Source organism: Camellia sinensis, chromosome 4, assembly GCF_055761805.1.
Source record: "Camellia sinensis isolate YWXY chromosome 4, ASM5576180v1, whole genome shotgun sequence".
In the NCBI taxonomy this organism is placed as follows: domain Eukaryota; kingdom Viridiplantae; phylum Streptophyta; class Magnoliopsida; order Ericales; family Theaceae; genus Camellia; species Camellia sinensis.
This window is the reverse complement of record NC_138964.1, coordinates 180,396,391-180,422,625: the sequence shown is the minus strand read 5'-3', so window position 1 is coordinate 180,422,625 and position 26,235 is coordinate 180,396,391. Positions and strand designations below refer to the sequence as shown.

At 33.1% G+C, this 26,235-nt stretch overlaps 1 protein-coding gene and 1 long non-coding RNA gene across 12 annotated transcripts; one reads left to right on the top strand and one right to left on the bottom strand.

Annotated features, from left to right (window-relative positions):
* Positions 1-9,151: 9,151 nt before the first annotated feature.
* Positions 9,152-19,434, bottom strand: LOC114266744 (protein GET1). Of its 11 annotated transcripts, none has more exons than XR_003630760.2 (7): positions 19,170-19,433; positions 13,267-13,396; positions 11,891-11,942; positions 11,661-11,770; positions 9,960-10,030; positions 9,790-9,871; positions 9,152-9,626 (listed from the first exon to the last, which is right to left on the bottom strand). XR_003630760.2 is itself a non-coding variant. In XM_028207668.2 (5 exons), the coding sequence occupies exons 1-5, from the start codon at positions 19,278-19,280 to the stop codon at positions 9,553-9,555; spliced, it is 390 nt and encodes a 129-aa protein (XP_028063469.2). In that variant the 5' UTR covers positions 19,281-19,433; the 3' UTR covers positions 9,152-9,552. The 11 variants fall into 11 exon arrangements, 2 of the variants coding, with proteins under 2 accessions (XP_028063469.2, XP_082723191.1); XR_014328008.1 differs by having other exon boundaries at positions 10,648-11,770; positions 13,267-13,891; positions 19,170-19,364; XR_014328009.1 differs by having other exon boundaries at positions 10,648-11,770; positions 13,284-13,396; positions 19,170-19,309.
* A 3,365-nt stretch (positions 19,435-22,799) lies between these two features.
* On the top strand, positions 22,800-24,649 carry LOC145823513 (uncharacterized). The gene is made up of 3 exons (XR_014365798.1): positions 22,800-22,869; positions 23,547-23,589; positions 24,262-24,649. It is a non-coding gene; the product is annotated as an uncharacterized LOC145823513 (long non-coding RNA).
* Positions 24,650-26,235: the final 1,586 nt, after the last annotated feature.

Below are 26,235 nucleotides of genomic sequence, written 5' to 3'. Positions count from 1 at the left end.
AAGCAAATGCAAACTCAATGTTTGAACTTTCAAAGAAGGAGAAAAAAATAAACTTGAAAACAAAAACCTATTTGGTAAATTTTTGGCAAATTTTCGACAGACTTAGAAGCCTAGAAATAAAACGCTTACTGTTTAATTGAGATTGAGATGGGCTCAACTCCAAAATACATTATTATTAACTCCAAAATTGGACATATCTCTATAAAGTTACATGTCAAATAGAAGACTGACTATTACAAAAGGGAAGCACTGTGTGCTGTACATGAAATCTTAAAAGTAATACAAAATATTATCAACCAATAAATCCTTCAGGATTCAGAATTCAAACAACATAATTAACCAACAACAGCGATCAAGAGCAGAGAAAGGGAATTTCAAGAGACAATGTAAAATACCTCTATTTTGGTGTTGAACGATGGGTCTTGAAGCCACTGTTGAGAAATTAAAAAACATTAAAAAATATTCGAGTTATTGACATAGAATGGTAAAACTAAAGGCGCCTCAAGAAGGTCTATTAATGTGTCCCCAATCTGGGAGTCCTTTGCATTATATAGAGGACAATCAGTAGTGATGGGTCATCACTCATGTCCATCTATGTCTGTCCATCTCTCACCTCACCCTTTGCCTTCTTCTATGCAAACATTTCAACTATCATATTTGTAATCTCTCAATCTCCTCTTCTGTGTATCTTTGCTATTTTCATCTTATCCCTTCAAATGCCAACCACCAATCTTATCATTCTCTGTAATAATTTTTAGCGTAATAATCTTGTAATTTAAACATGTAATTAATTGCCTTTTGGGGTTTGAACTATCCTTAAATCACCCATGCAAGATTATTATACATTTTTTGTGTGTGCATAGAATCCTAGTATCTATATATACACATAGTGAATACATTGCTTGATTATTCACGATGACTTCAAATGAGGGCACGTCAAAAGATTGTTCACTAAAAATAAAAAGTGGATGAATTTAACAATTTCTATAATGGAAGCGCGATAGGATATAGTCAGGATTTGGAATTTTGTTATCTTGTATGTTATCTCATGAAAAGTGGATGAAGATTAGAGGATGATTAGTGGATGAAAAGTGGATGAATTTTGTTATCTTGTATGTTAATAGTTTGGTTGAAACTAATTCTTTTCTATTATACTAAAATTGCTATAAATTAGAGGAAGATTAGTCAGTTGTAGATTTCTGCATGGCAAAGCATGGGGTTGCCGAACCAAAAAAAATATTGCAAATGAAAGAGAAAAAAAGGGTAAGTGTGTGCATGTTTGATTAGCAAGCCAAAAAAATTAGATACAAAAACACAGTTAGCAGAATTACTATTAAAGGGTTTTGACACATATGTATACAACTAACCAATGATGAGCTTTGGAATGTGTCCTATGCATTCACAAACACTGGAATGTAGCCCATCTATAATAGAGAGAGAAGACCAGCAAGAAAAGTTTATGGGATGAAAAGTTTCTGCAGCAAGAAAAGTTTATGGGATGAAAAGTTTCTGCAGCAAGAAAAGTTTTTGGGCTGATAAGAAAAAAATAAAATATTACCTGGGTTTCTTTGTAAGGCTATGTGCTTTGTTGCAGAGGAGGGGGGGCATCATTTGGAGTTTCAAATCCTGACTATATCACATTTACACAAATAGATTATCGTACATTTACACAAATATTATCGTATATCCAAAAAAAACCTAACCTAACCCAACTGAATAAAACTGATCTCAACCATTGAAATGTCCCAATAAAACTCTTCTCAACTATATTTAGGCTCTATTTGAAAATTGCTAACTTAGTTAATTTTCTAAGTTTTGACCCAAAAAAAAAATCTTAAAAAAAATGATAAAATATTTTATAGTGATTTTTAAATTTTTAATTAAAAATTATAATTTCGAAACAAACTTCAAATTTTTTTTCTTTTACACACCCACCCTGAAAGAGTTCATTCACACACCCACCTCAAAGAGCTAAAGGGCCGAGTCGACTCAAATTTTTTTCACTCTCATTCAAACCATAAATCCCAAACGGGTTACAAATCATAATTCGATTAGAAGCGGGTGAGTTTTTTTTCATCCGATCTTGTCAAGTAAGTTGACCAATTGATGGTAAAATTGAGCCTCAACTTGTGAACTATACATAACACAATACTATCTTACTTAAAAAAATGTTACATGAATCATCCAAAAGCACACAACATAGAAGAACCAAAGTAATGAAACCCAGGGATCTCAAAACTCAAAAACAGGTTCTAATTGCTTCTTTGAAATCAATGTTAATAGGAAAATTTAACTAAAATTAAACCCAATAATTATTCATTCATTACCAAATAATTATTTCGTTTTTATTATTCATTCGTTACTAAAATTAAACTCAAAAACAGGATCTCAAAACACAACATATTCGTTACCAAATAATACCAGCCAAAGCTATTGTACATATATCAATACTTTACAATAAATAAAAAAAAATTACCAAACACCAAATGAAGCACACCAGTCAGTGCTATGCAATCCAGAAAATAGAATTAAAAATTAAATAACAAACAATGCACATTAGCCAGTGCTCTGCAATACCAAAAAAATAAATTTAAAATAAATAATAAACAATGCACACCAACCAGTGCTCTGCAATCTCAAAAAATGAAAAGAAAAATTAAAGTGAAACCTTATAGAAGAAGAGATTCGAGACTTTCCGAACTTGAATATGAAACTGAAATTGTCTTAAACACCTGTCACTTGGAGAAAACAAAATTTTTTATTAGAAGGACCATCTACTTTAATGTGTGGTACACCATTGATGTGTCGCATAGAACTAATGTTGTACATACCATAATGGAGAGGCTTGAATAGTCAAAATTAGGGTGTCATAGTGTTGGCGACCGGTTCATACCCAAATCTTGCACATACCATGATGGAGAGGCTTGAATAGCAATTTCATTCACCTATAAAGCTCAAAGCATTATGAGCTACTTGAAATACTTTTGTTCAACAAATGGAATTAAAGTGCAATACTCACAACTTACATATGTCAAAATAGACAACAAAAGATAACATTCATTTGAATATTTTATCAGGCTTGGAATTGAATTCTTACTTTCTTTTAATGCTAACGATGTGTTTAAATCATGAATTTGGATAGAGATTTGGAAAGGGAAAGAAAATTAGAGAAATAATTTAGTTTATATTCCAGTCACATTTCACTCATTCTTTTCCTCTATCTTTTCATAATCCTATCAAAATCCACGATCCAAACACACTTACGAAGATTATACAACACATCCGTAACATAGACATTTTCATAAAGAAACATAAGCATAACTATGCCAATCTTAAAAAAAAGAAAAGAAAAAGGTCATATTAGCACCTCCACAATTCAATCCCACGGGAAATTGAAGTGCCAAAAATGATTATTGAGTAGTATTTATTAAGATATAAAGCTTATAGGCATGGCTACTAATAGAATTTTTTTTTTTTTTTTAAATAATTTTTAAAAAAAGAAGCAAAAAATCATATGCATAAGGTAACCATTCCCTTTGGAATTATACCACCGGAATTTTTATTAATCCAAGAAAGACAAATTTAGTGATGTACTAAATTTGTTGTTAAAGTGGCAGATAACATCAAATTTTATTGCAAAGAATATAATTGAAACTACCTAATAGAATTTCCAACTAATTCAATCAAACTTATAATTAATGTAAACAAATATTAGCTAAACACACATACATGTTCCTCAAAGAGATAGAGAGAGAAAAAGAAAGTGAGAAGACCAAACATCAATCAATTGAAGACAAACTCATTACAAATATCTTCTGTTTATTCTCCACTACAAAAGTTTCTCTTTCTTTCTCCGATTCAAATCTTAGGAAAGTAAATGCAAAATATCAGCTTATACCCATTTTTTATATAATAAGGATATGAAAACAAAACAGTTAATTTCAAGAAACAGAGTACCCATGAATGGCACCTTAAACTTCACAAAAACATCAAAACAAACAAAACCCAGTAGAAATTATAACCCAATAGATATATATGAAATGAGAGGAGGTGAAATATGGGGTTTCATGAACCTGAGAAGAAAACAATATAACTGCTAAATGACACAGAATATACTATCAATAATAAATTCAATATAACTACATCCATAAAGGATAACCTGATAATCAAGAACAGGAAAACATACATCAAAACAGTTTAATTTTGACCAGTTAAATCCTATTTTCCCCATAGAATTTCCTCTTCAATCATATTAGAACTATGTTGAGAGAGTTGATTCAAGTGTTAATAAGACCTAATGGACATTTCATGGGAAAGTAAGACTTATTGGAAATTTTCCCTTTAATTTGACATTCTTTGGATTCAAATGCATCATACAACCTAAACAAATCATTTCTCCAATTACTTTGAACATCTCTACATATTTAGATCTGGTAAGTATTTATTAAGTAACGTGGATACTCCTAAATATACTTAGATCTGGTAAGTATTTACTTTGATTAGTTTTGGAATCAACCAAGACCAAGAACAACCCCTGCCATGTAAAGTCCAAGTCATTTGAATAGGAGAGGGAGGGCAATATGGTAAAAAATTGGAAGAAGTGAGCAACACATTTTAAACTTGGTGGCTAGTCGTAATTCACATGATGATATAAGTTGGCAATTTGTTTAGATTTTTCCCACTAAACAACAGAGCTAATTATTCAAATAAATAAAATAAACCCAACTGCCGAGGCGGCACTTCCACATTGAATCAAAAAAAATAAAAATTAAATCTCAAAAGAATGGGAATAGCAGACCAAAACAAAACTAAGAGGTGTGCAGAGAGATTCACAGACATGTATTCTTTCTGTCAAATTATTCAACTATCCTCCAAAAAAAAATTGTGGCATGTGTAAATAATGGTCTCAATTACGTACATTGCATAAATAAAAAAAAATTAAAATAAAAATTGAATGGATTCATCCAAGACATCAAGTTAGGTTAGATAAGATTCATCATCGATCCATCCATTTCATAATTATTATTTTTATTGATCTGAAAACATTATATCAAATGTTGGTATCAAAAATCTCTTATACTTTAGTCTCTTTTGAAAAGATGAAAGAAATCCAACTTATTAATTTATTGGCTTATTTAGATCATATTATATATTTATTTATTTTTTATATTTTTTCATAATAAATTAAAAAAAAAATCGGTTCCCAAAATAAGCTAAAGTCAGCATCAAATTAGACCATACTATCATCTCATATTGCACATTGAGATCATCAAAACCAAGGTACATTTCATGAACTTCTTTCAGGGAGTTAGGTTAAGAATGTGATAGATTTATATATGAAATGAGAGGAGGTGAAATATGGGGTTTCATGAACCTGAGAAGAAAACAATATAACTGCTAATGACACAGAATATACTATCAATAAATTCAATATAACTGCATCCATTAACAGCTAATGAAAGTTAAGTAAACATAAAGGATAACCTGATAATCAAGAACGGGAAAACATACTTCAAAACAGTTTAATTTTGACCAATTAAATTCTATTTTCCCCATAGAATTTCCTCTTCAATCATATTAGCACTATGTTGAGAGAGTTGATTCAAGTGTTAATAAGACCTAATGGACATTTCATGGGAAAGTAAGACTTATTGGAAATTTTCTCTTTAATTTGACATTCTTTGGATTCAAATGCTTTATACAACCTAAACAAATCATTTCTCCAATTACTTTGAACATCTCTACATACTTAGATCTGGTAAGTATTTATTGAGTAACGTTGGATACTCCTAAATATACATAGATCTGGTAAGTATTTACTTTGATTAGTTTTGGAATTTTCCAAGACCAAGAACATCTCCAAGACCCAACCCCTGCTATGTAAAGTCCAAGTCATTTGAATAGGAGAGGGAGGGCAATATGGTAAAAAATTGGAAGAAGTGAGCAACACATTTTAAACTTGGGTGGCTAGTCATAATTCACATGATGATATAAGTTGGCAATTTGTTTAGGTTTTTCCCACTAAACAACAGAGCTAATTATTCAAATAAATAAAATAAACCCAACTGTCGAGGCGGCACTTCCACATTGAATCAAAAAAAATAAAAATTAAATCTCAAAAGAATGGGAATAGCAGACCAAAACAAAACTGAGAGGTGTGCAGAGAGACTCACAGACATATGTCTTCTTTCTGTCAAATTATTCAACTATCCTCGAAAAAAAAAAATTGTGGCATGTGTAAATAATGGTCTCAATTACGTACATTGCATAAATAAAAAAAAATTAAAATAAAAATTGAATGGATTCATCCAAGACATCAAGTTAGGTTAGATAAGATTCATCATCGATCCATCCATTTCATAATTATTAGTTTTATTGATCTGAAAACATTATATCAAATGTTGGTATCAAAAATCTCTGATACTTTAGTCTCTTTTGAAAAGATGAAAGAAATCCAAGTCATAATAAATTTTAAAAAAAAAAAATCGGTTCCCAAAATAAGCTAAAGTTAGCATCAAATTAGACCATACTATCATCTCATATTGCACATTGAGATCATCAAAACCAAGGTATATTTCATGAACTTCTTTCAGGGAGTTAGGTTAAGAATGGGATAGATTTCAATCATTTTTTACCATATTTTAGGGTCTTAAACATTTTACTAAGAACAACTTCAACCCTTTATCAATTTTATACACTGGATTTTACATCTATTTCAAACCCACAACTTTATACACTGGACTATGAGAACATGGAGAATATCAATTTTATACACTGGAATATCCAGATTTTTTATATATATATCTATCAAGTGAAACCCATTTGAAACCCATTTCAAACATCTATCAAGTGAAACCCATTTCAAACCCAAAATTTTTTAAAAATGAAAATAGCCAGATTCAAAATATATTTCAAAATCTATGAAAACAGAGTGTATAAACTGGGTTTATATATTCAAAATCTGGGTTTATGTATTCAAAATCTGGGTTTATATATTCAACTGGGTTTACATAGATTTTGGGTTTACATAGATTTTGGGTTTATAGATTTTGGGTTTACATATCTATGAAACAGATTCAAAATCTATTCAACAGTTAAGAATGTTTCAAAATCTGGGTTTACATGTTTCAAACACCCACATGTCAAAATCTATTCAAACTCATTTCAAAATCAATCCAACCAAACACCCACATGTCAAAAATATCTAGATTCAACTTTACAAACCCACAAAAAATTCAGATTCAAGCAAAAAAATATTATGAAATGCAACTTCACAACCAAACCCACAAAAAATTCAGATTCAAGCAAAAAATATCATGAATTCAAGTTGGAAGTTCTAGTTTACCTTGCAAGGGGAGAGAGACGAAAGAGGAGGGTGAGAGGAGAGGAGGTGGTCGGTGATGTCGTCGAGAGAGGATGGCACACAGAGGAGAGGTGGTCGGTGGTCGTCGGCGTCGCGATGGTCGGTGGTCGTCGCACAGGATGGGCTCCAATGCAGGTAGGGAGAGAGAGAGAGTTCAAAAATTGAAATCAGAGAGAGAGAGGAGATGAGTACCTGTGATGGAGAGGAGAGAGGGAGAGAGATTTTTCTGACCATTAGGTTTTGATGCCGTTGATGCTCAAAGAGCATTTGGGCAGGAAATGAAGATATCCTGACCCTTGAAATTTAGATGAGACAATTTAAACCGTTGGATCAAAATATATCTCACATACATTTTATACATTTTCAAAAACTCTTCTCCCTTATTATATAGATATATATATATATATGTGTGTGTTTGTGTGTTTTGAGATTTAAATTCGAATATATAGATTTTTGAAAGCTCAAAGTTTTAAAAATCTGAAAAATTTGTAAAATCTGAAGAACCGGGGTTTGAAAAATTGAGATTTCTCTAAAATTTTCAGATTATAGGCCTGATTCAAGGATTATAGGCATGATTCAATGTTTTTCAAAGTAAACATCGATTGATTCAAGGATTATAGGCTTGATTCAAAGCTCAAAACTCAAAGTTCCATCGATTTTTCAGAGTAAACATCAAATTTCATTTGATAGAACTATAGTAAAATTTTACTTTTATACAGAATAAAATTTTACTTTTAGCTTCAGAGTCTTACAGTTTACTTATATTTCAGAGTAAAAGTAAAATTTTACTTTTAGTTTCAGAGTGTAAAATTTTACTCTCATTCATAGTAAAATTTTACTTTTATACAGAGTAAAATTTTACTTTTAGTTTCAGAGTGTAAAATTTTACTCTTATTCATAGTAAAATTTTACTTTTATACAGAGTAAAATTTTACTTTCATACAGAGTAAAATTTTACTCTGAAATACATAGTGAAAATGTCTTAATAAGAGAACTGATAGATATGAGGGTAATATAGTAAAAGAAATAAATTTTAAAATATCAGGGAATTTTGAAAGTACTTATATAATTCTTGTCCTTTTGAAAGAAAAATTAAATAGTGAGGGGACTATGACCAAATCCCCCTAGTTTAATTGAGTCATGAGCCAACAAAGGTTGATTTTATTGCCTATTAGTTTAACACTTTTGGGAACAACGGTTGATTTTATCGCCTAATAGTTTAATTGGCATTGCTCCAAATCAATCCAAATTTCATGCAAATGAATGGCTTTGATTAATTTAAACATTGTCACGTCAATACCTTTGGGTCAATAAATAATTGCTCATAACGTGGGATTGTCCCAAGCCTATGATTAATCCGATTCGCTCCTATTGTTAGATTTATCAAACTTATTATCTTGAAAAAAATTAAGTTAATTAAACAACTGTAACCTCATAATAAGATCATGTTTAACATAATTTTGATAATTTCTTGTTAAAACAATTAAGACCTTATCATAAGATTACAAATGTCCAATTATTTTGATTTTTTTCATAGATGATTTACTTGACAAATTGTACAATATAAACAGTTCAATTATCAAAATAAACCGAAGACAAGCCTCCACTGGGCCGCACATCATCAAAATAAGCCTAAGAGACAAGCCTCCTCAGGCCGCACAGCAACTTGTCCCCATATTATGTCTGAAATGCACTGCTTTATCTTAAAAGCGATATTTTTCCTTTTTTTTTTTTTTTTTTGGAGAACAATAAAGAACCATATAATTAATAATAACCAAAAACAAAATATTGTCTAGTAACCTTAGTGGGTATAACTTTTAAATTCTTACAAAGTATTCTTAACATGAACCATAATTGGAACAAAAAAGTCTAAAGTAGCATCATTTCTCCCAAATTTCTCTCCAAAACTTACACAGAATCCTTTTTGGTAAATGAGAGGGAGACTTGCACCGGACAAGTACGGCCGAGCTATGATAACACGAGTTATAACGAACCTTGCGAGAGCCGTTTACTCGGTTGGGGCGGCTCCCCGGCCCGTCATGCCGGTCCGAGCTACGTTTACTAATGGTTGTATTGGTGGTGGTGGAGGAGTAGAGGTAGAAGCCGGTGGCCGTGGTGGTGGTGATGGCAACAGTGGTAGTAGTGTAGTGGCATTGGTAAGATTTTAGTTTAAAAATGTTTTTCACCATTTAAAAGTGGACACTTTGGGACGCAGAGAAGCTATTATTGCCCAACTCTTGACCATGGAAAACATTTGCTATTTCTACCAAACGCCAAAAAATACAAAAAAAAAAAAAACATCTTTCAGAAAATGTTTTACGTCTAAAAAAACAGAGGGTAACAGAAAGTATAAGACATCAACAATAAACTGGAAAACAGAGCATTCACAAATATGAAATTGGATATTAATGTCAAGAAGGCATTACCAAAGGGCTCCACAAGTTTCTTATACATGAAAGCCACAGGGACTCCCCAAAACCACCAAATCAGCAAAAAATATGTAAAAACCTGTTGGGTAACCATGCAACTAAACACTTCAGCACTTTGTTCAGGGAAACTTGTAAATATTTTAAGCATCAAACTGTTCCCAGATCACCTTTAATATTGTGAGACCTTTCAAATATGAATCATATGACGATTTCACCTCCTTGCTGTGCAATTCTTGAACTGCAAGTTGGTTAAAGCTGTTAGATTCCATCCATACAATACATCCAAATTGAAAAACAACAGTGAACTAGCAGGACATACAAATTACAAGAAGAAGAAAACTACAGAAAGATAATGCAACTCCGACAAAAAGGCTAATGACTCAGGCATGGCATGCAAAGCTTAACCATTTGAAGCATAAATATGTACCACGTCTCTTTTGGTAGCCTCTCTTTAAAGCTAATAAAGAATAATCAACTCAAAATTAAAGAATGGCCAACTTCAAAGACTGCAGCTAATTACAATAAAAATCCTGGCATTTTAGATAAATAAAAATAAGAATCAACCAATAAGAGCACATGGTAAGGAACCAAGGATTCAAATTTTAAGGCAATATGTTGACAAGCTGAGAAACTTTCGACAAGCAACTAAACACCTTGATTCTCTCCATATGTATTATCTCCTTCAAAGAAAAAACAAAAGAAAACAAAGGAACCAGAGGTGACAAAAAAAAAATCACAATCAATCCACTTTGCTACCACTGTTTGTTAATACAACACCAGTTGCTCCCATCACATGCTTATCTCTCACCAACTCTCTTTTTTTAATAAGGTATCTCTCTCATCTCAGCAACTCACCTGTTATTTGCAAGCAATCGTCCATCACAGAGCTCTCCCCTTGTCAACATATTCCATCACTTCTGCCTCTTGCTGAAAGCCACTGTCTTCCTTCTAACATGCTCTGGGTTTGCAAAAAACAATCACTGCCTCAAATCATGCTGCTCCACTTACCCTTCCTCCTCTCAACAAATAAGGATCTTTATCTGATCACAGTGGGCTCCCACTGAACATTTCATTTGAAAATTGTCCCCTTGCTCATAGATCCTGATAGACCAGCTTCATACCTTTGCAAAGAGAAACCTGGCTGATAGAGCCCAATCAGAGACCAGCCCCTTCAACAATATTGAACCTCATTCATGAAGGCTTTCTGATTGTCACCAATTTCAAACTGGGCCCATTCCTTGAGCAATCTGCCCTAAATGATCACCGCAAGAAAATTTCATAATCACAAAGGCAACTCCTTTAACCATACCTAGGGCGCAAGGCTCCTGCTTGCAATAGGGTCTGAGAGAGATGGTCCCTTTTTTTTTTCTTTTTTTTTTTTGGTGGAGAGGCTGATTTCCATGATTCAGATCTGCACCACAAAGTTAGGGGAAAATAGCGCAGCTCCCATTCACAAGAAGGTAATAGGTAAGTATTCTGACCCCTACTTTTTTAGAGAAGTCGAATTTAGAGACTCAAACCTACACCACAAGGCTAAAGAAAAATAAAAATCAAACCAAACTAAGTCTTGTGTCACAATCAAGTGGGGTCAGTCACATAAATTCTATTTCGCCATCTTGTTCCGTCAAACGCTATATGCTCAATTAAATAAAAAAAAAAATCATATCTTTCTTTACTATAGCATCCCATGTCAATTTCAGTCTTTTCCTCCTCCTCACATTGCCATTTACGGTGATCATATCACCTCTTTGCATCTACAAGTTTTTGTTGTACATGATCAAACTATTCTCTCAACATATCTTTAATTGGTGCTACTTCTACCATTTCATGAATATGTTCGTCTCTAATTCTATCTTTTTTGGTCTTACCACACACATCCATCTATACATCCTCTTTTGCTTGTGTCTTGCTTAGTGTTTTATCTTTTACATAGTTGGTTCCAACCTTGGATGCAGAGGAGGGTTGTGTGTTGAGTAACCTGATAGTCAACACGAAAAGTCCCTTTTAGGTCCCTTATGAGCATGAATCCTAAAAAACTACAAAGAAATGCTTCCAATAGAGAGCATGGTGAAAATAACATGCTAAAAAATTTACGTACTTTTTGCAAGGTCCTTCTCCTTAGCTAAGTAGTTTGTGCAAATGTTGAAGTCCTGTGATCAACAAAGTAAAGCAAATCCTTTCAGATCACATGTTCCAAATAATGTGCATTCTATTTATCATAAAATCATCTCTTTAAACCCCTTCTCCAACAAAAATGAAAAACATCTCTTTCCTGTGTCATTGAGTAGTAATAGAAGTGTGAACAAGACGGTTGCATCACATAATTTAGCATTCTATTCAAGAGTTAGATCTCAAAAGAAAAGCAAATGTTTCGAAAATTGCTTCACAGAAAAGAAATTCACATATTCAAGCATGAACTTGTTTATCTAGCAGTTATTGTAATAAGAGAAATATTCCCAACCACGTATAATTAGTTTGCTGACAAGAGTACGTTTGGACCTCCTGATGAATCAACAATACTCACAAGAACAAGACAAGACCTGACCTAGTATCTATCAAATTTTCTATCTTCACCTCATATCTCTCTAACTACCATGAGAAATTTTGAAAATGTGATTGTTCATTTCCTTTTCCTTTTCTAAGCTATATACTAAGATGTAATTAGACGACTAATTAATCATCTTGTCACCTTGTACCTTCGTAGTCAAAGCATTGTTGATTGGATAATCCTATTCAGTTATTAATTTGTAAGATGAAACTGATCTAGAAACATCTTGTATGCATGGATTGAAAATATGTTGTCAATTAAAAAAGGAAAAAACTAATGCAAAATTAAAGCAAGGGCTGTATGGATGTGCAACAGAGAAGGACTGTTTGACCAGCCACAAAGGATATTATGCATGGACTAATTCCCATGTGTATGTTGTTGCCAAGGAAAGAGTCTTGATTGATGGGATACAAAGGACAGGAATCACGGAATTAGTTGATAACGTTATAAACACACATGTAAGTATAACCAGCAGGGTGCTTGGCAAAGCATAGTACTGAAGGGTAGAGGTTGAAATTGGGATCAAAAGTTTTAAAAGTACATCGAAAAGCTATATAAGGAATCATTACAATTACAATATTATTTAATGTAATTGATGGGACTAACTTAGGAAAAGTTAAAGATCAATCCGGTAAAAGGATAATATTACTGTTTTTCTTCTTTAAGACGAACATTCCAACAAGACAAGGAACAGACAATGGTATCAGCATATCGCCAACATAATTTTCTATTCTCTTTTTCAGCCAAGTGGATTTCCCTAGTTTGGGAAATAGTTTTTGAAACTTTTTTTTTTTTTTTTCTTTTTGGTCTTGTGAACTGCGTTAATTTTTTGTCTTTAGTTATTTTACTTTAAGGTGATTCTAGACTTAAAAAACGCAAAACAACACTGTGATGCATTCTAATTAGGAGGAAAAGAAATCACTCACTGTGACAATGAGCTCGCCTCTTTATGCAGTTGCTTAATCTCTTAGCGCAATTGGGTTTCCACATTAGACATTGATCCCCTCAAGCAAGAAGCACATAACCAAAATACAAGCCGTTTTAAAATAGATGCCACTGTGGTAAATCAAAAGCATGACTTACCAGTAAAGATATCCAAACATTTGAAGAAAATAAGAGCCATTTCATTTTTTGAGATTAAATGTTATTCAATTGTCATAATTACATTGTAGGTAAGATTATGTCTATCTTTTTGTCCATAATAGAACAAACAAACAAACAAACAAAAGGCAAATACATATACTCAAAACCTCGTGATTATGTTACATGGACTCTTCTAATTTCCTAGAAGTACCCATATCCACCGGATATGACTGTTGGAACAATCTTCTGTGTAAAATAAATAATTTGAAACCAACTCAATAAAAATAAATCACTTATAGAATTTATTTTACCAAACCGAATAAAACTTTAAAAAGTGTGTGACACTCTGTCCTTAAGACAGATTCGCCTTGCTTCGGTGCTTACGGATAAATGGTATCTATCTCCCAGGATACAATAATCTTCACAAATTGTAATAGCACTCCAAACAATTTGTACGGCGAACCAAACCTGTGTTTCATACTCTCTGAATTTTATTCTAAAACTAATATGAAGAATAATGATGCAAGAAAGCAAAATGAAGGCAACAAAATGAATTTTTCGGAGTGTAGAAATATGCTGGAATGCCTTGATATTTATAGGACTGAACAGGTTTGAATTTAAAGCTGAACAGGTATGATTTCAAACTGGAACAGGTGCAAGATCTGTTTGAACCCAGTTTGAATATGCTCAAATCTGCCTGGGCAGATTTAAATTTGTTTGGATATAACCGAATCTGTTCGGTGCAAAACAGGTTGAAACCTGTTTGGACTAGTTGAACTTGTTGGAAATTGGACCGGAGAAAGGCTCTTTTTGGACAGAAAAAATTGACGCAAAATTTAAATTAATTTTCCCGCAAGAATTTGAAAAAATTCAAATAAATTTTGTCTAAAAAATTAATGTTAGAACCGACCCAACCCATAACCGACAGCTGATATGGCTCGGCTCGGCCGAACGGGCGGCAGTAGCCCGCGTGTTGAGTTAGAACACAACGGCTATACAAAAGTGAATCTTTATTTAGATGCAAAGATACACTCGAGTATACAAGAAGACTTTCAAGGACACCTCACTTTTGGAATCACTCACACTCAAGCACTTGACTCCACTCGTGTCTTATGCCTCCCAAATGAGGTCACCTCATTTTATATAGTCATCCACCTCCTCAATGGATGGCTAGGATCATTTTGATCCAAGAGCTATTATTAACCCTCTAAAAAAATTCTAGCATATACTCATACTTTCTAATATTCTAGAACTCTCTAAACTATTCTAGTATATAATAGTACTTTCTATACTTCTAAAATATTCTAGAATCTTCCGGAACCTTCTAGATTTCTCTAGATTTCTACAAGCTTCTCTAACGTTCCGAAATCTTCTACAATATTCTAGAATCGTCTGGATTTCTTTAGATCTTTCTAGAGTCTTCTAGATCTTTCCAGAGTCTTCTAGATTATTCAACATATGCACTTAATAGCCTAGATGATTCTAGAAAAGTCAATGATGACTCTTAACACTCCCCCTCAGCATTGACTCCTTTATTTAGTTCTTATTTTGTAGTTAAGCCGAGTTGCTTTCGAAGCTCTACAAACTTTGAAGCTCCAAGTCCTTTAGTTAACAAGTTTGTTACTTGGTCATCTATTCTGATTGATTTCATCTCTATCTCTCCTTAGAGCACCTTCTCTCGAATAAAATGGTAATGTACCTCCATGTGCTTTGTTCTTGCATGAAATCGGCTTCACGTCCTTGGGCTTAGGAACTAGCTCCCATGTTGATTCTGTCTGAGGGCTTGAATCTCTTCCTCCATTGCCTTCTGCCATGCTTTGCTTTGGGATGCCTTTTCAAACGCCGTTGGCTCTGTAATGCTTTCTTCTTCAATTAGAGCAGCATTTGCATACTTCGGATTAGGCTTAAATTGTCTTTCCGACCTTTTGAGTTTTGGTCCAGTCTCTTCAACCCCTTCTTGTTGGCTCAGGCGAACTTCGTTTGGACTCTTGTGATGGATACCTATTTTCCACGAACTTAAAGATCTTATTGGTGTCTTTGACAAGTCAGGCTCTAGCTCATCATCACTTTGTGTTGATACTGGCTCCTTGATGATTTCTAAACTAGGAGGTGCCTCTTCCTCTTGAACTTCGGATGTTCTTTTTGCTGCAAAACAAATACTATATCCCCAGTAACTGTATCGAGTTCTTCATCAGCCTCCCCTGGGAATGTAATCTTTTGGCCATTTTGCATGCCCTTCTCGACAATGACTTCCAGCGCCTTTTTCTCCTGAACAACCTTCTCACCTTGGCACTGAGGGCAGCGATCTTTATCATTTATAGTCTCCCCAGTTCCCTTGCATTCATTACAAGGATGCTACATCTACTGAATCATTGAAGGACCGAGCTGCCTAATCGAGACCTTCATTCCAGTCCCTTGACAGCTAGAACATTTCATTGAAGCACCAGATTTTGAACCTTTCCCATTGCACTTTGAGCAAAGGACATTTCGAGATAGGGAAAGCTTTTTAGAGATTCCACTATAAAAGTCCTCAAGAGAGACCTTCAAGGGATGGACTACATCTTCTCTTAGTCACCAGTCATGTGGTTAGAGCATCCTGAATCAACGATCCAATCATTGTTGTAGTTGATTGCTCCAGTTTTAGACTCCGCCACAAGAGCCGACTCATTAGGCTCAGACACAAACGCACATACAGCCACTTCACTAGTGGTTGGACTATGTTGCTCTTGCACTTCCCATGCATCAAAGTCTACTTCTTCAGAGCAATAAGACTCATTAGAATCGAACACTGCAAAGGATGCTTAGAAGTCTCATTCTTCCTCACTGTTGTCTTGGTGACTTTTGGATGTCACTAAGTTACCTTCTTCTTGCCTTCTCTTTGAACGACAATCTTTTGCGTAGTGACCTCTCTTTCCACATTTGTAGCACTCTATGTTACACCGCCAGGGTGCTAAGGATCGTCGATCATGGTTGTTGCTGCCAGATTGAGCTCCCCCTGTTTGAGAGCTCCCATCTTGCTGTTGTGATTTGGCATGTTCATTTTTCTTTGGCCTTGTAGAGTTAGGTTGTCTTGGTCCACCATGTCTTGGTCCACCCCTTCTATTATTATTACTGAAGAGTGCCTCCTCTTCAATATTCAATGAGACCCCAACCACTTGCTTGCATAGGCTTTCTTGATTGGTCAATAAATTCTCCAACTCTATAAGAGATGGTTGAATTGGCCAACCCCTTATAGCTGTGATGAATGCATTATACTGGGGCCTTAACCCATATATAATGATCGTCCTCATTCTTTCCTCATTAATATTTGCTTTAGGATCTAGATCTAAAATTTCATGACATAGATCATTAATTTTTGAGAAATATTCACTTATGGACTTACTTCGTTGAGTGATAGACATCAACTCATTTTCTAGAAATTGGAGTCGGGCATCATTTGTTTTTGAAAACAATGATGCAAAGGTATCCCATGCTGCCTTAGGTGTGTCATCATTCCTGATGCGCCCGAGCAACTCATCCTCTATGGTTGTCTTGAGCACATACATTGCCTTTTCGGCCTTGATCTTCCATTTGCGGAGTGCCTCGGCACTTTCGTGGAAGGTGGTGCAGTCTCATTTCCATTAACAACCTTTCACAAATCCTACCCTTTAAGGTAGGACTTGATGCGACTCTGCCAACTCTAGTAGTTGTTGTTATTGAGTCTTGTGACTCCACTCGTTGTGGTCACAAGATCTACCATCGTGACTTGGTGTGATCCTCTTGCACTTTCACCAAGTAAGTGTGGTCTCTAATCCACAAGCTTCACAGCCTTAAGTTGTGCACGATCAACTCAAGAAAATGGTCCTTGACCACCTTGCTCTGATGCCAAATTGTTGAGATAGAACACAATGGCTATACAAAAGTGAATCTTTATATAGATGCAAAGATACACTCAAGTATACAAAAAGACTCTCAAGGACACATCACTTTTGGAATCACTCACACCCAAGCACTTGACTCCACTCGTGTCTTGTGCCTCCCAAATGAGGTCACTTCCCTTTATATAGTTATCCACCTCCTCAATGGATGGCTAGGATCATTTTGATCCAAGGACTATTATTAACCCTCTAGAATATTCTAGCATATACTCATATTTTTCAATATTCTAGAACTCTCTAAACTATTCTAGTATATAATAGTACTTTCTATACTTCTAAAATATTTTAGAACCTTCCGGAACCTTCTAGATTTCTACAAACTTCTTTAACGTTCCGAAATCTTCTACAATATTCTAGAATCGCCCGGATTTCTTTAGATCTTTCTAGATTCTTCTAAATCTTTTCGAAGTCTTCTAGATTATTCAACATATGCACTTAATAGCCTAGATGATTCTAGAAAAGTCAATGATGACTTTTAACACCGCGTGTGTGGTGGTTTGGGCCAAGGTTCACTTTGTCCATAACTCCTCCCTTCTACAAACTTGGGGTGCCCCTTAGGGCCCAACCCAAGTGTTGCCACCTACAACTTATATACACACATAAATTCTCTTAAGTTTCCAATGTGGGATAACCATTTCAAGGAAATCCACATTTTACTTCTTCAATTTCCTATTACACAAACCCGAAAACGACGTCAACTTCTCATTTACTCATAAATGATTTTGACGAACCATCTTCACTATGTGACTTGACATGCAGCAAGGAACACATCACCTCTTTGGACCCATCCCAAAAGACGTGTGGGACCCACTCAATTTTGAGCTCAAAGTTTGCCCAAAATAAGCCTAGAAAAACTATAATTTTCCAACAATGACAAGGGTAAGGGTACCCATACCCAATTTAGACACTTGGATCCTCTAACTTTTTAAAATGTTTAAGGAATAAGAGACTCAAATTTGCTAGAAACGAAGCATTTATAACCTCTAACATAGATGAGAGAAAGAAATTACACATTTTCCTAAATCTTATTTAATTTCAAGTAAATTCTTACATAATTTACAACATCTTATCTAATAATATTATATAATATGTAACATATATAAGTGTCGGTCCCTGGACCCATAACATACTTTCAGATAAATATCCAATTATCCTAATATTTAAATTTATAGAAGTTTGACACTTGGATAAGCACACGTACCCAAGCCCATATAACATAGAATAATAATAGTATCTAATAACATCTCCCAAGTGAATTTCCAATTCTCGACTCAAACAACTATCAAACTTAAATTTGGGGGGAAATACTCAAAACACAGTCCGAATAATGTGTTTAATTGGGGGATTTGGGGAGGGATTTGAAAAAAAAAAGGAAAAAATTAGAAAAAATGTGAATAAAATATACCTACATTTCACCCAGTTTCATACACTCTTTCCCTTTCCCTTTCCCTTACCCTTTCCCTTTCCCTCCCCAAATCCCCCAACCAAACACAATGTAAATCTATACCAAATTGAGTATTACTCAAATTTTTACTGAAATCAATGGAGATACAAACGTTTACTCAAAGTGTTCAAGGCTATTCAAATTTATCACTCTCCCATTAGTGAAACTTTTACTCCAAAATATGCTTAAATAGTCCATTAGAATATTTTTTGAGTAAGGATTGGAGATAGCCCTTTGAGAGACATATCGTAATATCTACAGTAAATTATAATCGAAATAAAAACAAGTTAATCTAATGGTGTGATTGAGTTGCCAAAATTGATAAAAATCAATGATTAGTGAGTGGCTAAGCCCTAAATTACGAAAAGGGAATGAAAGAAGGAACCTTGGTCTTGTGTTGTATGAATGTAGATAGCAATTGGAATGCGATTACGATGGTGAAGATTATTGGAGCTGCTACTGATCTTTCATTTTCCTCTCCCGCGGTTTCTTCCATGGTTCTTCGCTTTTTGCATTTTGCTTCTCTCTCTCTCTCTTTCTCTCTCTCTCTCTCTCTCTGTTTTTCAGTCAAATTCGAAGCTGTTCAAGCTTTTTTGTGTGTTCTTCTTAACAGCAACGCCAACGCTCTGTTTGGATGGTGGGGTTTTGTGAGAAAATAAAGCAAACGGGGAGAATATAAACGCTTTTCTTTGTCAACAGAAATGGCGAAATTTGATGAGAAAATAATTTAGTTTAATGGAAATTTTTAATAACATTAAAATTATTTTTAGAAAAATTTATTTATAAATCTCATTTTAAAAATTATGATCTATTTTGTCCCAAAAGACTTTTTTTATAGACAAATTAATCCCATTAATTTTAGAAAGATAGATTTAATATATTATTTATAAATTATATTTACGGTTATATCCTTATTTTTATTATATTTCATTCTCTTTTTCTTCTTTTGTGCTATAAAGGTAATATACGCAATCTATGATAATCAAATTTGTGATGAATTTTTATATGTAAATCTTTTTTATTTAAAAAACATTTCATAATGAATACAAAAATAACTTGAAATATGAGATTCCTCAAACATTCCAAAAGGATGTGGGATTCTCCAAACATTTCAAAAGGAGTATAAAAATCCCTTAGTAAACTTTGAACAAATGTATAATTTCAAACCTTAGCACTTCAATATAACACTCAAACGTAACACTCCAATATAATATTTTTTAAAAAAAATTAGTGTACTTTTTCTAAACATAATACTCCAATATAATACTCAAAAAAAATTCTTAATGTAACACTCAAATGTAACACTAAAAAAAAAATGATATGTAATTCTTCAAACCATTTTAAAAGGTTGTGGGATTCTTCAAAAAAATCAAAAAAGAATATAAAATTTTTGTAGTAAGTTTTAAGCAAATGTATAATTTCAAATTATGATTGTTACATTTGGAAAAATTATATTAAGGAATTTTTTAATATTTTGTGTTTGTTACATTGGAGTGTTACGTTTGAAATTACATTAATTGGAGTATTATGTTCGGGAAAAGTATATTACCGAGTTTTTTTGTATGTTACATTGAAGTGTTACGCTCAGAAAAAATACACTAATGAGTTTTTTTGAATTGTTATGTTGTTACATTAGAGAAAAATGCACCAAGGAGTTTTTTAATGTGTTATATTGGAGTGTTACATTATTAGAATGTTATATTTTTGTTCATAATGTAAGATTTGTTTTAGAAGGGAAAATCCAAATATTCTATAGTGCGGATTGTCCAAATGTGTAACTTTACATTTAGAGAAACCAAGTTTTATCCATAAAAAATTACGGTTCCGATTCGTAGCTCGAATTTTCCGTGGCTCGAGTGGCTCGAAATCTCAAAACGACGTCATTTTATGATGTTTTTTTATTCTCTTACCGGTAAGATAATATTTTTCGTATCATTCGAGCCATTCGAGTTTCACTTTCTCAAGCTACGGAGCATTTTTCAAAAAATTAAACCCAAACATGTAAGTAATTATCTTTTTGTATAATTTTCACTTTAATGGGACTTTTGAATTCATAAGAAAAAATAGATGATTAAATAGCTCACACGATCATATTTTAGGATTTATTGGTGTTTCGTCCTTATTTTTATCAAAAAAACATAATTTATTAATATAAAAAATTATTTTAATAAAATAAAATAAAACGCTTTCTTTTCTTTTTTCTTATTTATTTTATCTTAGCTTTTATTTTGATAAGATTATTTTGATAAAATAAAATAAATATTTTCTTAGCTTTTATTCATAAGATATTATGGGTATGTTTGGTTTGTGTTTGAGAGATGTGTTTTAGAGATAAAAAGTACGAAAACATGTTTGGTTTGGTTTTTTTTAAAAGATGTTTTGGAAAATTATTTTGAGATAGAGTTTTGGAAAAAGTGATTGATTTGATGTGTGTGAGAGAGAGATTTGTTTGGAAAACTTGTTTGGTTTACAAGTTTTGAGAAATTTTTTTGAGAAAATTTGTTTGGTTTGATTATTTTTGAAAACTTGTTTGTAGAGAAAATTTCCCAAAATTTTTTCAGAAAATCAAACCAAACGAGCCCTATAATTTTTTTTTTTTTTTTTTTTCTCACCTTACATAATGATGGAGTGTAACGGAGAACATCACAAAACGGATGGGTTCGGGTAAATTACAATTTCTCCACCTTAATGATTAGCTATTTTGTAATCATTACTTTTGATTTTTTTTATTTTTTATTTTACTTTAACTTTTTATATTTATTTTTTTTAAAATTAATTTTTATCACATAAATATCACGTAATACAAAAAATATGTTATTTTATTGAGCCCACTCCAACCCTTCATCTATCATGTCCTGTTGCAGCCACCCCTCTACATTTTACTAACTACTCTAACCCTTAGAATAATGCTTGGGAGCACTAATTAGTGCTCCCACTAATTAGGTAGCCGTGGGTCTCGCCAGTAATGATGTGATATTTTGGTCTTGGAGTTGTATTTTTTTTTTTTACTTTTTTAATGCATTAGTGCTATTAGTGGTGATGTTTTTAGTGGGATGAATCATTGTTGCTAACCCTTATCCTATGAATCTCTTTAAAAAACTAGTTTGACCCCTACATGCTACGCGGTGAGGTCATATTCCAGTTAGAATCCTTATTTTCTGTATGTATATATTATATTATGTTGGAGTTTTCTTAAGTGTGCAAGTGCACACCATGTGCCATTTACACAAAAAGTGTAAGTGTAAGGTGTAAGTATAAGTATAAGGTGTAAGTGTAAGGTGTAAGGTGTAAGTGGGTTGCACATGGTGTGCAACCTCAAAAAAGGTGTAAGTGTAAGGTTTAATTTTTTACAAAAGGTGTAAGTGTAAGGTGTAAGTGTAAGGTATAAGGTGTAAGGTGTAAGTTGCACACCATAACCAAACCCTATTATGTTATCTAATTTGTCACATTCTAGTTAGAATGCTTATTTTTTATATGTATACATTATATTATGTTATCTAATTTGTGAAGATCCGACCCAACTTTTCACCTTTTGTTTGACACCGTCAATGAACAGAGGTCACATCTCATATTTAATAAGTTCATCAATGTCATGTTAATAAATATTATCTATACTTTGTCATCCGAGACGGACCTATAATAGAACAATGATTGATAATCCTCTTCGAGTGTGTTAAAAATGAAACTCATAAAGATATATATTTTTTTTTTCTTTAGGCGAAACAGATCACACCATCAAACTCAGAATGTCGAAATTAGTCAACAGTGATTAAATGGAATTTTTTTTGAACCGATTTTCGGATAGCTCGGATGTCCGCGCACTGCGTTTTATCCAAGCAGTGCAATTTGTGGTGGTAAAATCAGCTACCATGGCTGTAATTTCTTGGTGAGGTGAAAGATATATCCACCTCAGTCCCCTTTTTACCACATACTTCACCATTCAATCCTAGCCATTGATCCTACCTATCCCTTTCTTCCTATATATATCCTATATGTGTAGAAACTTTATCTTCTTGCTGAAAATCTGTAGATTTAAGAGAGAAAATCAAACGCTTTCATCTTTGTTCTTCAAGCTTCAAGTCTAGGTAAATTCCTCTCTATATCTACTTCAATTCCATAAGTTAAAGCCTTCATTTCTTTCCTTTGATTTCATGTTACAATGAATCATGAATCTAAATCCTAAAATACAAATTTAGACTTTATTTCCTCCCATTGATATCATGTTGCAATGAACCACGAGGCTAAAGCTCAAACAAGGATTTTACCCATGAACAGTTTTTTTTTTTCCTGAACAAACAGTTTACTTTGAAAATTCGTCAAAAAATATTTAGGACACTTTAACGGTTGATTTTTGGACCAGAGTTAAATTAGAGTGTTATCTTTCCAACCTAATTTGTTTCAACTCGATCCAACGGCTAGATTGTTGTGGAAATGATTTTTTTAGAAACTACAACAGATCTGGACTAACTTTGTTTTACTGCCATTTTACCCTGTTTATGAGCATTTTTGGGAGACGAGTCCTTCATGAAAAAGTTTCATAACATCTTGATTGATAACCCTGTAAAATTTCAGAATATTTTAAAGTGTTTTGATTAGGATTTTAGCTTCTGATCTAAAGTGCTGCAAACTAAGAATTTCTGGACCATAAGTGAAGGACCCCTTTTAAATTGTACACTTTGGGATTATGGTTTGAATATTTATTTCATGCTTAGAATTAATTCCTAGACCTACTGTAATGTAGTTTTTCATACGTTGTGTTTAGATCTCTTATCTGGTTGATTTTACCAAACTTCGTGTACATTTAGGTGAGTTCATGCTTACGCTTTTTACATGTATTTGAATATAATGACATGCATAGATCGATGAATTATTTTGGAGCATGAGATTGCATTGATTTATGAATAACCGAATAAACATATGATTTTGAACTTCAGCAAGTATGCCTATGATTGGAAAAGTACCTTGAATACATTTTGAAAATCATGTTATGTTTTAGAAAACGTGAGCTAACAGGATAAGCCGACTCACACGTATTGCTTATATACATATTTTTTTTATGAAGCCATGGTTAAGACATTGTTATAAAACTCTTGCAAATGTAATAAAGTACATTTGAACGGAACATCCCAGACGTTGGGGGAAATCAAAGATACCAACGGGTGAGGCGTTATAAGGGTGGTTGTTGGGACGCGACCATCGTCCCTTGGCATGATCATGACCACTTGATATTAGTATGGGTAGCTCCCTACTTCTCTAGCAACATATTCAGTCGAATGGACATATGTATATATATTTTGATATATATATATATATATATAAAGCATTTATTTTGTCTTTTCAACCATTGGGCTTTTGAACATGAACAGTTTTGCTTGAAACTTAAAATATTTATGTTTGAACCATGGCAAACTTGTAAATTGTGTAAATATGTTCTCACAAGCTTTATAGCTCACAAGTGTGTTACTAACCCATTTCAGGTAAGGAGAATGCTTAGTGGATAACCAAAGGCCTATTTTTGTGGTGTCTCGTGGCCTGGGATGGATTCTAGACCTATAGTTTTTATATAAGTCATGTATTACCTCTTTTGTTGGCATAAGGCCAAGTTATTGTTGTAACTTAACTTTCCTTTATGACTTGTATGACTTATATAGCAACGCTCTAGTTAAATGTAATCACCTAGTATTTACGATGATTTATTTATTTGTTCTCTAAACTAGTTGGTAGTAGGCCTAGGGTGCGAGATGAGGCGCTGGCCGGTCGCGATTCCGATTAGACCCTATTTCGGGTCGTGACATAATGGTTTGTTGTATTTGATTTATGAAAAATACATTACAAATAGAATTACCATTCACCATTATAAGAGAATAGAGAGACTAAAAAGTGACTATTTTATTTAATTCCAATGAACCAAACACTATATAAGTGATTATCACACAAATCTACTAAAGAGCAAGATGATGATTTACTTTCAAATCATCATGCAAAATATACAAAAAATATAAACATAAATCTTACATTAGTAGTATTATTTGAATCTAATCTATCAATAATAATTTTCTTTTCTTTTCTGATCAAATATGAAAAATCAAATCAAACTTAATTTAGAGTACATTCATAACAATTTGATAAACTCTTTTTTCCATTAGGAGTTGTTTGGGGAAGATCTCAATAGATACACTTATTTAATAATTATATTTATTGGGATCATATAATCTCTCTACTTTTCTGCATATATTTTCGTAAGAAGTCAAAAAAAATAAGCAAACAATCAATTACAAGACTAATGTGCTCATATCAAATAAATTCTTATTTGACCTAACTTGGTATGTCAAGGTGATCCATATTAGGCTTTTCATACAATCCAGTTCAATTTCTTTACTTGGATAATGGAAGGACCAATTGTACCTAGGTGCAGTGGTTCGAATAAGTAGTGAAGCTTTCACTTATACATGTTGCAAAATAAGAAGGATCACCATAAGAAGACTGTTTAAGAATATGAGTGGAATCTTACCACAAAAATAATTTCAAAAGATCATGTTAACATGATTTTCCATTCATGAGTTTTATGGAGAAGATAATTGTTTTATACATTGTGTAAACACCAGCAGCTCTTAATAGTGGCTAAGTAATGCTTATTCTATAATGCACAATGTATTGTTACATAAGTGAGTACTAATTACGTGGAAAAAACAAAGTCACACTCTGGTTCGTTTCCCTATCCACATTAAACATGTCTACGACACCCTGCAAATCACCTCCTACAATAATAGAATGAAACCTCTGTTGGAAAATAAATAGTTTTTCAGCAACTTTAATTTGAAAATAAAGTGGGACCCAACCGCCAGTTAAGGTGGGTCTGAGTGGTTTTGTATTATTTTAAGTGAGAAGATTGCAACACAAAAATAATAAGTTGAAACCATTGAGTTGTGAATGAGAATTGTCTCATAAAGTGGGCATCAATAAAGTTGGGTTTAGATTTGGACTTAGTCTTGGTTTGGACTGGGCTTAGACTTGTACTTGTGCATGTATTGGGTTTGGTCTTAGACTTGGACTTGGACCTAGACTTGAGTTTTGGGCTAAGCTGTACTGGGCTTAGTTTGTGTATGTGTTTGAGATTAGGCTTGGAACGGGTTATGACCCAACACCTGTATCCATTTTGCAACCCATCTAGTTTAATTCTCAAAACGTATACATTATATAAACATTATGATTTATATAATGGTTTTGGAGTTTTGAATCTTTGTAACTGTGATGCCTCAAATTTTAATGATATCATATTAAGATTTAGAACTTAAAATCAATGTTGCCATCAATATCACTAACATCCATTAATTAACAACCCCAAAATTGAAAGTTTTCAAATTACAATTCTAATAAAACTTAAAACTTAGTCTCAATACAACAACAACAACAACAAATAAAAAAAAACACACACACACACACACACAAAT